Here is a 16,442-nt window from a genome sequence, read left to right on the forward strand (position 1 = left end):
AATACTCTCTTCTAAACAGAACCTTCCTTAGACAAGGGTCCCTTATGAGCAATTATTTTATAAATTAAATATTTTAACGGAGTTTAATTTAATCCTATTAAAACGAATTAAACCTATTTCTAATCTCATTAGAAATGTTTTTAATATAAGTCTAGGTGAATTAATTCTAAATCATTTAAAATTAATTTGGACATATGTTTGCATGTAACTCTAGATTATAGATTTTAATTCTAATTTCATTATACTTATAACCATTATAAAATAATGAAAAATAAAATCTATAAAGTTGTATTTTGTGACATTGATTAAATATAACATTTTATATTAATATATGTAATGCCATGCTCAATGCAAAGTTCATTTTCATTTTCATTATCATTAAAGAATATAACAATTATATATTGTCACTAATGAAATCAATTCACATGTTATCATACTATATAACAATTATATTCTAGTAAGATGCATGAACATGCTTAATTAATCATGCAACCATAATAACACTTATATTAAAAAGATGCATGAAACATGTTTATCCTAAGGTGATATTTTAAATCTATATGACATACAATATGCAACATATAAATCATATAATTTAAACATACATCTCATGTACATTCAATTATATAAAAGACATTAATAAACTGATATTTGGTACTCTAATAAAATAATGAAATTAATATAATCAAATTATAATAATTTAATTATAAACAAACAAAATCTAAAACCCTAGATTTTAGAAAATTGTAAAAGAAAATAGAAAGAAAACATTACTTTTGTTCGACAACAAAAGCAGATAAACGAGAGCTCAAAATGATGATCCAACCATTCAAAACGACATTCTAGGTGTCCTGAACATATTGACCAAATTTCAGCACGATCCAACGGTTAGAAATCGAGCTATTGACAAATTTGTAAAAGTTGTCCCTAAAAAACCGAACTTTACAGCATAGTTTCTCTTCGTTTTTTTTGTTTTGTCTTTGTTTTCCCAAATTCTTTTCACAAAAACTTTTTGCCATGACCGACACGGACTTAGAGACTCGATTCACAATAAAAATGTCCAAAAAATACGGGTTCTTACATGATCAAATCAAGTAAAATGGGTCTATGTGCCAAATACCGGAAACATCCATTAAGCCAAAAATACCCAAATAAAATTTACACTACTCATCCCATGAAAATAGTACACAAAAGCACCCACAATGTTCTCTATTTATTGTTTCTAAAAATTAAAATTTCAAGAATTGGCTCTGATACCAATTAAAGGAATTGAATTCCTGCGGAAGCGTGAGGTCACATTGCATTTTGTTTTTTTAGTTTTTTAAGGAAACAAAAACAGCAAAGAAAATAGGAATAATAATGGATAAACATTATAGGAAGCATGCTTTATGAGGAGAAGCAAAGGGATACAACAACAAACCTTTGTTGAATCCCGAACTCTTCACATTTTCCTCTTCTTCTTCTCATGAGCCTTTCTTCAACGAACAAGGGACACCACTATAAGTACAACCTTGTTATTCTCTAGGAATCCAAGGGTAGAAGAGTGGTCTCTATCACCTTGGAGGAGGAAGAAGAATGAAAAATGGTTGAGAGAAAGTTTGAGAGAAAATCTAGATTGGATGCTAAGGTTTTTTACAATGAAATTGATTGCCCTAAATTAGTTATAAAAGGATATTTATATGGAGAAGGAAACCCTTCTCCAAATCTTTCCCAATTTACCCTTAAGCTTAGTTAATAAATAACATTTATTCAATTAATTAACATACTAATTAAATAATCATATATATTAAACCCAATTTAATATATATAGTTAACTAATTAATAAATAAACATCACATGTTTATTTGTCTTTACCTCTCAAAATTAATTAATTAATTCTTCATGAATCTAATATATAAGAATTTAATATTTGAATCTTATTCAAATATTTCTCTCTTAATTTAGATCACATCTATAATTAGCCAAATCATATTAATCTCATTAATATGTTATTCCATCAATTGACTTGAACAATTTAAATCATTCCTCTTATCTATCCTTTAGTGAGCTAACAAGGGGATCTTATGGACCTACAGATTAGAAACTTCAATGATATGAGATTAATTAATTAAACTCTTTAATTAAATTAATCGATCTTCATTAACTACCGGTCACTCCACTAAAGACTGATAGTTGCACTCTTTTCATTGTAGATATATTTCTATGTCCACATATTTCAATCAACAGTGAGTCGACTCTTCACAAATCGCTCATAACTACAGTTGGGTCAAATTATCGTTTTACCCCTATAGTTACCTCTAACTTCTTAAGTAACACCGATTCCTATAATAAACAAACAGTTTATAGTCCAACTATAAACTAACAAATCTCAGGCCAGTGAGAGGTTGAGGCCTTAATGTTCAAGACTCGAAATTAGCTATTAAGGGAACAATTTATCTATATTCCCTTAGGACAAGAATGAGTGAATTCCATCTTGTGTAGTTGTGTTCCCAACTCTCTACTCGGGCAAATCTCCAAAATGGTAGGTTTGTTGAGTCGGCTAACAAGACCACTCTCACCCATGCAAATTAAAGAATTTTCCTCATAAAATGGAGTTCACAATTCAATCAAGATTAAAGTCAAGTCACTTATGTGATGGAACGAACACATGCGCAGCAGAATAAAGGATCTAAATTACCTTAATTAGGTTAATTTCAAAGAATAAGCATGTAATTAAATTAAGAACAAAAGGATAGAAGATATACAACTTTTGTAGTCTCAAATCTTCTCCAGATCCCCTCCAATCTCCTCACGAACGATTTGTAAACCACCACAAGAGTCTTTCCAACTATTCTTTGGCCTTAAAACGGGATGGTGGGATCCGGTGAGTGACTAATTTGGAGAGGAAAAGGTTAAGGATTTGAGAGAAAAATAGATTAAAATTTTCCCAAAAAAAAAAAAAAAATTATAAAAAACCACTAGGCCAAGAAGGCTAAATTTCGTATAACTCTTCTTTTTATAGGTCATATCATGCAAAACATACAACTTTGAGTTTGATGAGAATTTGACATTAACAAATCCACTAACTCAAAGTGGGATTAGTGGGACAAGTGTCTTCAATTGAAAACAACACCTAACAATGCAAATATTGGAGTTTCTCACTCAAAATTGTTGGATCTTTCCACTAACTTGGTCAAAGGTCAAAGTTGACTCTCAAAGTCCAAACCCAACATTTTGGCTTTTTCACTTTTAAAATCAAAAGTCAACATTTTGACTTTTATTACATTTTTTACCTGGTCAATAATTTTGACTTCTATTACAATTTTGACTAATTTCATTTAATTTCAAAATTAATTCTAATAATTAATTTTAAAATTAAATTAATATTAAATAATTAATTAAATAATTTAATTAATTTAATTTAATATTACATCCAACACTAATCCCAATTAGTATGAATCCCTATTCATAATCTTGATATTTAAATCTTATTTAAATATCTCATATTTTCTTTCTATTTATGTTTAATTCACAAACATCAGGTTAAATATATTGTATATATTTAACGCTTTGCTCCAAAAATCAAATTCGATATGATTAACCACTAGTAGAAGGACCTTAAGAACCTACAAATCATGGGCTCCAACGATCCGAGATTAACCGGCTAAACTTTTTAACTTAATTAATCAACATTCGTTAACTACTGGATCACTCCACTAAAGCCCAATAGTTACACTCCCCTGACTGTAGATATATTTCTGTCCACTCGATATAACCATAATCAATGAGTAAACCCTTCACAGATTGTTCGTAATAATGGTTGGGTCAAAAAGTTGTTTTACCCCCGAGATTACATCTTGCTCCTTAAGTCTCACTGATTCTCTAATGAAGAATTGGTTTGTGATCCAATCACTAAACCGATTTCCTCTCGATCTAATGAGAGGGTGGAGCCCCTTGTTCAAGACCCGGAGTCAACACTTAAAGGAACAACCTCTCTACTATCCCTAAAAGCGAGTAGGAGTGAATTTCGTCTTCCACCCTATGTCCCCAACTATCTACCCGGTCTTACCCCTGAAATTGGAGGCTTATTGAGCCGGCGCTGTTAAGTCAACCCTCACCCATAAAAATCTAAGGATAATCTCGAATAAATAGGAATTCATAGTTAGCTTAGGATTAAGGTCAAATTACATAGGTCTTCACTTTGAAATAGTCAGTCTTAAACAGTAAACAACAAGTGAGAATGACTTATTTTTTGTCCGGTCTTATATAAACTATTTGCACATGATGCCTCCACTTGCATGTCTTCACATGAACGATTCAGGATCACATCATTTGTACTAAATACAAAGTGAGTTGCATCTGATAGTGTCCCCAAGATAAGGTACCCAACATTATCCATATACTATAGACTGTTTAAAGTATTTACTCGAACTTGATCTACTTTTATATCACTACATAAAGTCCAAGTATTCATGTAATAGCCATGGATCTTAGTTTATTGGATTTAGGTTCTTTCTAAAACGAAATGAACAATTTATACATTCAATAACAACTTTGTTGAATAAGCCTCTAACATCTTTATTGATAACAAAATAAGTTTATTGTTTATAAACCATAAGTTTTAGGACATAAAACCTAATACTATGGTCATCTTATTGAAATGCAAGTCTCTTCTAGTAACGGTGTTATATAGAAAGACTATTCATTTCGTGGTTCGGTCTTATACAAACTCTTTGTATATAATACCCCTATTCACATGTCTCCACATGAACGATCGAGATCCGATCATTTGTCGTACTTTACAACAATTGTAACATCTATAAAGCGAACCGTTTTCATAGTATCACCAGGATAAGGTACTCAACCTTATCCATTTACTACAGATCATTTATGTTATCACTTGAACATGATCCATCTGTATGTCTCCACATACATATTTAAGTTTCATAAAATAATCTTGGATTTTAGTTTATTGGATTGAATTAATGCAATCTAAACGTCAATAAAATACCTCTTATTTTATTAGAGATTTGATTTGTATTTACAAACTACAAGACATATGAGATTTAGGACATCAAATCCAGCACAGGATGGTTGGCTAATTTTATTACAGGTAAGACTTGAGCAACATGTTATGCAACATGTCAAAGACATTGTCATAAATATTGTTACATGTCTGACAACAAATTTTGCAGAATATCTGTTTCATATTTGTCTGTGTGATTTGTAGATTTCCATATCTGCCTTCCTTATTTTCCTGCAGAGAATATTTATTCGCTCTAAAAAAATATTCTCATAGCTACTTTTATTCATTTTTAGAGTTAGTCGCCTTATTAGAAAAATATGTATTGAAAGTTTTGAGCTTAAGGTTTGTCTAAGCCTTAACCTCCATGTATTATTATTGAAAATCTTTGTATTTGTTATTGAGAATTTTGGTTTGACAGCCATTATAGAACTCGAGAAGAGTTTAATTTGATATTGTATGTAGGGGGAGCCTAAGTACGTTGAAGATGATGAAACCTCATATTTAGGGGAGCCTAAATATGATGATTGTGAGGGGATCTCACTCTTATGAAGAGCCTAAGTATGTTGTATTGAAGGGAATCTCATACAAAACTTGAAGAAACATTATTGTGAAAGTCAGGGGAGCTCAAACTTAAGGGGAGCCTAAGTTGAAACTGAAGAAGAAGCTATACGTGGGTCACTGAAGATGGAGTTTATCCGATAAGTTTTTTTCATTGTAATTACTAAACTCTTTATAGTTAAGTTTGTTCCATCGGGCACACTGCCCCCAACGTAGGTGTTTTTACACTAAACTAGGTGACCAATCTCTGTGTCATTGTTTTTCTGTTTGTTTCATATTGCTCACTTGTCATACATAATATTTGTGGCATCGTATTTGACATTGTATTCTATGTTAGACCTACCTAATTTTTCATATATTCTATCGTTAATAGACTTGTACGACAATATAGTCCATCACTAATAGAATCTAAAAGCTGGATCTAAATTTTGTTATGTTTATAATATCTTTTGCATTATACACAATCTGTTAATATTTTGGTAAGGGTGTTCAAAATACCCAATGACCCAAAAAAACTGATCAACTCAACCCAATCCATGCGGTTTGGGTTGGGTTATCAACTCATTTGGGTTGGATTGAGTTCAAATAAATGAAAATTTTATGGGTTGGGTTGGTTCATAGGTTTAACTAATATAACCCAAACCAACCCGAATTTATTATTAACTTTAAAATATATATTTTTTATTACTTATAACACAATTATTTATACATATATNCAACCCGAATTTATTATTAACTTTAAAATATATATTTTTTATTACTTATAACACAATTATTTATACATATATTGATTTTAATTTTATTTAATTCAAATATTTTTTAAATAATTTACTTTTCAACCACTCTTAAAAGTAGTTTCTTTGCACTTTAGAAAATTTTTTTTTACTATATAAATTGAAATTGAGTTGTTAATCTTAATTCAATTATGAAAATAATTAAATTAGATTTTTACATATTTACGTTTTGCTTCTTTTTAGAACAAAATTTTAAATAAATGACTCGATTAACCCAAACCAACCCAACCCAAATATTTCCCGATTGGGTTGGGTTCATTTTTTAATAAGGGTTATTTGGTTGAAGAAATTTACAACCTGAACAATTGGGTTGTGTAAGTCTTTCAACGCAATCCAACTCATCCCATGAACACCCTTATATTTTGGGTTTGATTGTTATATTTGCAACTGTCCCAAAAATCTACTTCTAATGTGTAGGCTCATGATATAAGAATCAACATGCAACACCAATCATGTATCAAATACAAGCTTAAGTTTTTTTTAAAAAAAAATTATACAGGCTCGCGTTATACTAATATAACAATATCAAATATGTTCAATTAGTTAAACGTTAAACATATATTCACACTCATTGAGTTAGAAGTAAGAGTGCAACAAAAAAAAAAATTTAAAAAAATTAAAAAACCAAATCAAACCAAAGCCAATCCACTAGTTGGTTTTGTTTCTCAGTATAGAATTGGATATCTTGATTTGTATTTAGGAAAAACAAAAAATCACTGATTCGAATCAATTTTTTTATTGAAAAAATCAATCAAAATCAAATCGAAATGCGGGTATATATATATACCATTCAAAATAAACTCTAGATACCTTTTAGTATTTTAATTATTTTAGAACATGTATATTTGTTGTTTAAAAAAAATAATTATTATGTTACATGTATGTTTGTTATTTAGAAAAATGACAAGAAAAAAATTTAAATACCCAATTTCAATTTATAGAAAAAGAAATAGACCAAATTTTAATTTAAAAATAGTAAGAAAGACCAATTTTTTATAGAAAAAGAAATAGACCAAATTTTAATTTAAAAAAATGAAAATAAAAAAATAAAAGACAAAAAATCGAGAATCAAACCAATAATAAATCGAACCGAATAAAAACTAGTCCTTTTTTTTTTTTGTACTTTATTGGGCTATCCGTTTGGATCCCTTCTTTATAAAACAGATCGATTTGAGTTGACTCTTTTTTGGGGAATTGGAGTGTATGACGGAATTTGAAGTTTCATTCTGAAAAATGACAAAACCGTCAATAATAAGAATTATGGCAACTCATGTGACATGCACATGACCACAATTTTCTAAATCCCTGATTTGTCCTTGCCTTGTTCGTAGATGTTGTTGTTGATGAAACTACATGTAATTTCAAAATATCAAACAGAGTCGTAGATATTTGTCAACAACTGCCCTCCTAATTTTACTCGTGTAGTTAACATAATCTCTATATTGTATTATCATTTTAGATCTATTTAACTACTTTACGAATTTATCACACCTTAATAAAATATCCAGATTTTTCTACCAAATTTATACTTGAAATATCCATATATTATTAAAACTTCTTTTATCCATATATTTTATTCAAATTTCTATATTATTTTCTTAATTGTATACATACATTTTTAATGAATTAGCGGTATATTTCTCACATTCTCAATAAATTAGTTGTATATGTTATTTTTTATATTATTTTAACATATTGGAAAAGAAATATCACTTTCTAAAAATATGGTCATGCGTTGATTGCACAAGAATATTGTTGCTCCATACATTGCCATAACTTTTGTTACTTAGTTTCATTGATTTAGATTTTCTTGTGGTTTCTTTAACAAGCTACGTTTTTTTGCTATAACTTTACAATTAGGATTTGATTTAAAATAAACAAATCTCTTCCTCATTTTTCCCTCTTTTGAAATTTAAATTTTTTTTTAATATAAAAATTAGATTTTGAATTGATTTAAAATAAACCAATCTCTTCCTCATTTTTCTCCACTATTTGATTCAAAATAGCTATTTGTTTTGATTTGATTTAACCACTTTTCAAAAATATTGCGAATTAATCAATATTTAATTTGTTTACCATCATTTGGATTTTAATTTATAATACATCTTTTTTAGATTTTATATTATTTTATTCATTTTTTATTATTCTAAATTCGGATTAAATTTTGTTATTTAATTAGGATTTTACAAAATATTTTATACATATTATCATCTAATAAATTGTATATTTCATTTACATTGATCATTTTTTGTATTTTTAATTACTTTTTATTCATTATCATCTTATTATATTATTACATCATTAATTTATCTTTTTGACATCACTTTTGCAATCTTGTTTTTGCTATGTCTTTTTGTGGTTGATACTTGTTGAAACTTATGAAAATGGAATTATGAATATTGTGTAATTGTAAATAAACGAACTTTCTCTTCGAATTATATTTGAATTTATATTTTATTATCAAATTAGATTTTATCTAACTACTTATAAATTAGATTTTATCTAACTACTTATCGATTTTTTTTAATCAGAATAAACAAAAACTTACAGTTTTTTCTCTCCAATTTATATTTGAATTTATTTTTTATTATCAAATTTGATTTTATCCAACTAACTTTTGATTTATTTATATGTTTGTTATAAATTCAATTGTATCTAAATATTTTTTTATTATTTTATAATACTGTTATCAAATTAATTTGATTTTTTTTCTTTATTCAATTTTTCATATACAAACATGTAAAAATGGCTTGTTGAACCTAAGAAGAAACAAATAAATGAGAATTAAATTTTAAATGCTTGAAACATGTGGGTGTTGAAATATATATATATATATATATTATATATATATATATATTATATATATATATATATATATAATATATATATATTTCAGTTTAATAATAATAATAATAATAATAATATTATTATTATTATTATTATTTAAAAGAAGATAACAAAAAACCCCAAATCTCATCTTCTTCGCTTAGCTGCCCCAAAATTTCATTTTTTCTTTTGCAATCTCATGTCTTCCATCGTTGGTTCAGCAACTATTTCTTGAATTCCATCATCTTGGCTAGCTTTTAACGACCATCCTCACTAGGTAGGTTGCCAACCTTTTCTGATTTTGTTTCTACTTTGAATATCATTTTCAACCAAGATGTTTTGGGATTGATAGTGTTTAAAGTTGGCATTCAAGATCCAATAAGCAAAATGGTCATAGGGAATGAAGATGATGAGACTCCCTACAACTGGTGTCAAAAGCAATCATACTTCCAATGGTCACATCATTGCAATTCCTTCACATATTCATTTGCCAACAACAACTTTATTGGTAAAATCAATTGTTGTATACATCCATAAGTTTCTAATGACCCCATGGTTCTAGAATGTCGGTAGAGTATACTTGTGGTATTCATGTTGTTTTTGAATAATTTCATTTGAACTTAATTTTATTGTTGTAGTGTAGTTTTGTCATTTACTAATTAGTATTTTTTATTATATAAGTTTGTTTTGCTATTTTTATAATTTTGAAATTTTTTTGCCATTTTTCCATATGAAATTTTAAAATTTATTGTTTCTCTTGTCACCTCTCTTTTTTTAAGACAAGTTTGAGTTGGTTCTTAATTGACCGCAAAATTGACAAAATTGAATCAAATTTCACCCTCTTAGGCTATGTTTCGGATTAATTTTGAGAGAAAGAGTAGTGACTTTAACACTTAACCTTTTTTGTTTGGTATAACAAATTATGATTAAATCCAATAAAATCAATTTTAAATCATACGTTCATTTTGAGACCCTTTTTAAAGTTTGTTATTTACTAGCTTTATGGTTCTTCTAAAAGCCGATACAATACTTAAAATTATCAATTAGAATTAAATTTTATTTCATATATCTATTTTAATAATTATTTAACAATTATAAATTATTAAAAAAATAATATTAAGTCCATTTTAGTTATGTATCTAAAACACTATAATTTAATATTTATTTACCAAACGCATCTAATCAACTTATTTCAAATAAATACCCTACATTAAAGTAAATTTTACAAAAAAAAAAAAAAAAATGAACACGGTTGCAAGCAACTACCACAATCCTAAATGAAGTCTTAGGCTATGTTGGCATTGCATTAGTTGTGGCAAGAAGCGATTTAGAAAAAAATCTTAACCATTTTACACATTAACTTCAAATTGACCTTAAAAACAGTATCATTCTAGTTTTTAAGATTCTCCTAAAACCAAGTAGAATTTTTAATTAATATAGTTTTCAATTTTATACTTTAAAAAGAAGATTTATTTTATATATTTATCTATTTCTCACCTTATCAAATTTAATTTTATTCTTTATGAGTTAAATGCATCATTTTTTTAATAAATATTTATATATACCATATCAATTTTATTAAAAAAAAGCTATTTTCTTTAATATTTAAAAAGTAATCTATAACAAACAAAATTTATCATATTAAAAAATTATTTAAAATTTGAAATTACAAAAAAATAAAAAATAAAAAGTTGATTATAAGTCGATTTTAGTTATTATATCTAAAATAAGATATTTTTGTATTTATTTACTAAACACTCTAACCTATTTTTTCAAGTTTAAGTTGAAAGTTACTAAATATTATTTTAATTTTTTTTACAATCGATTTGTGTAGAAGTACGACTACTCAACAATTATTTTAAAAGTTACGACAAAGTGGAATTGAGTCATGCATGCTAAAAGGGTAATAGCGTAAATAATGATCTGTTTTGGGGTAAATATTAATTCCCCTCTAATTGCATCACTCATATTTAATTCCTACCTAAATAATCCAGTCAAAAAATCGGAGCTGCCACTGCCAGAAAATGAAAATAAACGTTATAAAGAGAGAAACTGTTGAACATGTGCGATGGCCCACAATCTCTCTCCATCACTGCGCATTAAACTACCACCGAACAATGAGTGAATTGTTCTCTTCACAATCTCTCTACCCACGAAACGAATTGTTCTCTTCCCCCTTTTCCTCTATCCCCGTTTTTCCCATCTAGAAATGAGTGAATTCAGGTCCAAATTCTTGGAGGTTTACTCATTGTTGAAATCTGAGCTCCTTCATGACCCTGCTTTCGAGTTCACTGACGATTCTCGCCAATGGGTCGAGCGGGTACCTTTCATTTTTCTGTTTTATTGTCCCCATCTTCCTTCCCTTTTCATTCCTTGATGATTTTTTCCATTTTCCCATGATTTTTTTTCGTGTTCTGGGTTGGGGTTGAGCTGTTCGACTCACTTAGGAATGTAATGTGGTTCTTTATTCTTCTTATTATTGCTATTTTGCGTATTGGGATTTGTTTGTTTTGTTGATTTGTGTGGAGATGTGGCTGTGGAGTGGCTGAAATGAATGAATGATTTGATGATATAGTCAATGAATTTTGAGAGATTTTGAATTCTTGTTAGATTGTTTTGACTTGAAATTATTGTGTAGTTTATTAAGTGGGGAGATTTTTGTAGGGATGACGCTTTCAGCACCTTAAAGTTTAATGAACAGCCCCCCATAAATCAATGATTCTTTTTAATTTAGACATCGCGCTGTCTTTTAAAATCGCAACAGGGCTGTGCCAACATCATCAGGCTGAGGGCTGGGAGGGACGTCTTTTAACTCTAGGCCGAGTGGAAAACCGTGAGAAAAAGTTCCATTGCGCTAGCCCACCTCATCGGCTCAGAGATACGACAACATCAGGCTGGGAGGATCGTCCCTAATGTGATGGAACTTAAAATGTTGTTAGTGTGTCATGACGTAAGCATAAGGTTAGATTGTATTAGTTTGTGGAGGGCGGGTCATTAAATATTAAGGTGCCTAAGAAAGGGTCTCATCCGTACAAAAATCTCTAAGTGGGGTGATATTTTGTTCCTTATGATGAAAAGTAAACAGAAGAGAAAATGGCACACACTTATTACTTGAAAAACCTTAGTACAAGGAGAAAAAACCACAATGTAAAATAATGTCTGAAAAGGCAAAAATGCCCCTAGGGCAAATATTCTATTTTTCAACACCTTGGAACTCTTTGGGGAGTTTTGTATTGTGGGATAATTGAATTGACTAAAGGCTAGGCCTTTCAGTCAATGTTTGCTAGCAGTTGTGGAAAGTTTACAATGCTTTGTTTTTTATTCTTCTTTTTCAGTTATGCTTATGACCGCCATATTTTTTTATTATCATGTGGATTGCTACCAAATATGAACATGACAATATGGCATAGTTTTGGAAATCATCCTTGTGATCATGGAAACATTTTCATATATTCAAAAATAGAAGCTCTAATATTCATTAAAATTCGACATTAAGAAATAAAAATATGGTTGTTTTACATCTCTGAGATTTTTCTGTGGAAAGGAAGCTTAGACCTTGAATCACTTGATGAATGTTTGTTTGTAATACTTGTGCACTATGCTAATGGCAGCTTACATCTTCTTTATGCATGTTGATTTTTGCTTAAATCTACTTTGGAAATAAGAATTTCTAGTTTAGCTCACGCATTGAAGAAACCGTAAGATGAGTGATTTCTTGTTACATGATCTAGTTAATGATTCTCAGTATATGCTTAGTTTTTGGGTCGGTGGGCTTAGTGTTTATAAGAAAGAAGTATAATAAGAAGTATATTCAAAGTGAGTTTGCATCGCCTGGGAAGCCCTGGTTAGACCATGCTTGTCCATGGCTTTTGATTTGTGCCATGATGATCTATCCATTTATGTGAACATCTTCATTATTTCTATGTGTTTGTTATCTATGTCCATATTCTCTCTCCTCTGGACTTTTATAGATGCAAATATTTTGTTCATCCTAATGAGCTTGTGTGTTCCTTTTATTGCAGATGCTGGATTACAATGTACCTGGAGGTGTGATCAAAACTCACCCAAAAAGCTTTCAAGATTTTCTTGCATTGCATGCAAAAGCTTGAAGAGGAATTAATATTTGGCAGATATGATCGTTTTAATTTAATTTAATTTAATTTTTTTTTAAATTTGAATGTACAATTCCTTTTGCAGGAAAGTTGAACAGAGGTCTCTCTGTCATTGATAGCTACAAGTTACTAAAACAAGTGGAAAAGCTCACTGAAGATGAAGTGTTTCTGGCTTCTGCACTTGGTTGGTGCATTGAATGGGTATTGCTGTTACTATTTGGTACTCTTATTTGTGGTTGATTCTTTCACAGTGAATTGTATATCATTATATGACTATTGTGCTGACTTTTCATAAAATGCCTGCATTCCCAATCATCAATTTCACAGCTTCAAGCATATTTTCTTGTTCTTGATGATATCATGGACAATTCTGTTACACGACGTGGACAACCTTGCTGGTTCAGGGTACCAAAGGTGTGAACTTTAGTGAGACCGAGTTATTTTCCCAGGATGTTATTGAAATCTATGTTTATATTTGTGTATCAGCCTTAACCTATCTTGTATTTCCTAATTATAGGTCGGTATGGTAGCTGTAAATGATGGCATAATGTTACGGAACCATATCTCGAGAATCCTCAAGAATCATTTCAGAGAAAAGCCTTATTATGTGGATCTTTTGGAGTTGTTTAATGAGGTGGTTATCTTTGAGAATACCTTAGTGCCAGCCTTGTATTTTCTTTCTGGCTAATCGAGTATCAATGGTTTAGGTAGAATTTCAAACAGCCTCAGGACAGATGATAGATTTAATTACCACACTAGAAGGAGAGAAAGATCTATCAAAGTACTCATTACCTCTGTAAGTGAGAAATTCGCTTTTTAACAAAGTTATTCACCTTTTACTCTAAAATGCATTCATTGGGAAGCTTTTTGTGCAGTCATCATCGTATTGTTCAGTACAAAACTGCATACTACTCGTTCTACCTTCCGGTAAGTACAATGCGCCTTTATGTAAATTTTTATTATCAAAAGTAGTGAAGGCAATTGATACATATTTTTTTTCAGCTGTAAGTAAGAACTTCTAACTTTTGGTGCCCAAATCAAGTAGAGTGCCTAATTTAGCTTCTAAAACAAACCACAGAATTAATAGCATGTAAAGGAAATTAATAGGCTTTACAGGTCTGTGAAGAAACTAATCTCAGAGGTCATATAGATGTTGATGATCGTTAAGGAGTTTAAACATGATCCCATGAACTTTGAGAATCGCATGGGAGCCATCTACTTAGATTATATATGTCCGAGGTTTTTTTTTAACTAGCACATTATAATGAAACAGTAACACTAATATTGAACTGAACCATATGAATGAGAAAAAAAAAAATTAAGGATTTTTAGGTTAAGGGGAAAACCATTTTTAGATGCAAAAAGGAAACCCATATATTATAATAGTTGAAGGGGTAAAAGAAAATCTTAAGAGGCCAAAAAGAAAAAACTCAAATAACTTGGCATATAAATTTCATACTTTATTTGAATATAAGTATGAATACAATTTTATGTGCCATATACTAATTTTATTTTTCGTAATTCATATACCACTCTATTCACACACTTCTGAGTTCTGATTGAACTTAATGATTTTCATTTAATTACAAATATTCTTTATCTATCTTCAGTTCTATTGGAGCTGCTTTTCTCTTATGGAATTCAGAAATCTACCCTGATATAACTCTTTGATATGACACTAGGTTGCATGTGCATTACTAATGGCAGGTGAAAATTTGGACAATCATAATGATGTCAAAAACATTCTCATTGATATGGGAATCTATTTCCAAGTGCAGGTAGTTTGTTATTTCTTTGAACATTCATACTTTAAGATTGCATAGGAAGTTGGACTGAAATATTAGTTTTTGCTTCAATTCGATCTCCAAAACCATTATGCTATTCCAACTCTTCTGTAGGATGATTATCTGGACTGTTTTGGTCATCCTGATGTAATAGGGAAGGTACGTTATGCAATCTAGTACTTGAATGCGGTACTATCATTTCGTACAGTTTGCCTCCTTTTTTTTTTTTACTTTGAAAAATAGATACTTGATTGACTTTTAATTGAAATTGTAGATTGGAACAGATATTGAAGATTTCAAGTGCTCTTGGTTGGTTGTGAAAGCACTAGAACTAAGTGATGAGAAACAGAAGACTTTACTACATGTAAGTGAGAAACTTCAAGTTCCCTCTATGAAATCTGGTTTTCTCAACTGAGGAAGAATAATGGTAAATTTTTGGTTTTCTACAGGAAAACTATGGGAAAGCGGATAAGGATTGTGTTACCAAAGTGAAAGAGTTATATAAAGCCCTCAATTTGGAGGTTCTACTTCCTATCTTCCACACAGTTATAAGGAAGTTTAGGAACCAAAACATAATCTTGTTCAAGGACTAGAATAAAAGATTTAAACCAATTATAATGCGTTGTTATGTATATCATTTGAAACTATTGATATGATCTAGTCTTTTTGGCCTTCTTGCAGGGCGTATTTGCCGAGTATGAGAGCAGAAGTTACGAGAAGCTAGTAAAATCCATAGAAGCTCATCCAAGTGATGCAGTACAAGCAGTGTTGAAATCTTTCCTTGCAAAGATACACAAGAGGCAGAAATAGAGAACAAGAAAGAGATCGACTTCGTTGGCCAAGAACTGTCAGCCCAAGGTACATCATTTTCCTGCTATATAATTTGGTGGATGTAAGCAGATTATGATGAAGAAATGTTATGGAATAGTGAATCTGCAACGAGTTATGTTTGATTTCTTTATGATATTTAAGGCTTCAGAAGTCTCTCAGATTTCCCTATCTTTAGTTGTCGCTTTAAGTTTTAACACATGTCTGAGTATATTTCATATCTGGTTACCAATTCAACTACATTTAAGTTCTAGCAAATGAAAAATACAATACGTATCCGTTTGATAATCAAATTGATTCTCTATCGCTTTCGGTTTTAGGTTTTCGGTTGGTAACTGTTTACTGAATTTATTTATGGTTTGGGAGTTGACAGTTGAGAGTGAACTTAAAAGGCAGAAGAGAACAGATTCTCTTTGAACTCCCCATCACATTTGTATACTAATTGAAAATAGATAAATATATCAATTTTTAGCTCTAAATTTTAAGGTTGTATCACTAATTATTGTATTAATTTAAATTATAAATTTTCGTAATT

The 16,442-nt window shown here is 29.7% G+C and overlaps 1 protein-coding gene across 3 annotated transcripts; it reads left to right on the top strand.

Annotated features, from left to right (window-relative positions):
- Window positions 1–11,289: 11,289 nt before the first annotated feature.
- On the top strand, window positions 11,290–16,200 carry LOC120087260 (farnesyl pyrophosphate synthase-like). Of its 3 annotated transcripts, none has more exons than XM_039044197.1 (12): window positions 11,290–11,503; window positions 13,206–13,230; window positions 13,381–13,496; window positions 13,623–13,709; window positions 13,813–13,929; window positions 14,003–14,091; window positions 14,171–14,222; window positions 14,978–15,073; window positions 15,194–15,238; window positions 15,354–15,443; window positions 15,529–15,600; window positions 15,761–16,200. In XM_039044197.1, the coding sequence occupies exons 1-12, from the start codon at window positions 11,393–11,395 to the stop codon at window positions 15,887–15,889; spliced, it is 1,029 nt and encodes a 342-aa protein (XP_038900125.1). In that variant the 5' UTR covers window positions 11,290–11,392; the 3' UTR covers window positions 15,890–16,200. The 3 variants fall into 3 exon arrangements, with proteins under 3 accessions (XP_038900125.1, XP_038900127.1, XP_038900126.1); XM_039044199.1 differs by adding an exon at window positions 11,948–12,144 and having other exon boundaries at window positions 11,357–11,503; window positions 13,206–13,515; XM_039044198.1 differs by having other exon boundaries at window positions 11,387–11,503; window positions 13,381–13,515.
- The last annotated feature ends 242 nt before the right edge of the window (window positions 16,201–16,442 follow it).

This window comes from Benincasa hispida, chromosome 9 (assembly GCF_009727055.1).
Source record: "Benincasa hispida cultivar B227 chromosome 9, ASM972705v1, whole genome shotgun sequence".
Lineage (NCBI taxonomy): Eukaryota > Viridiplantae > Streptophyta > Magnoliopsida > Cucurbitales > Cucurbitaceae > Benincasa > Benincasa hispida.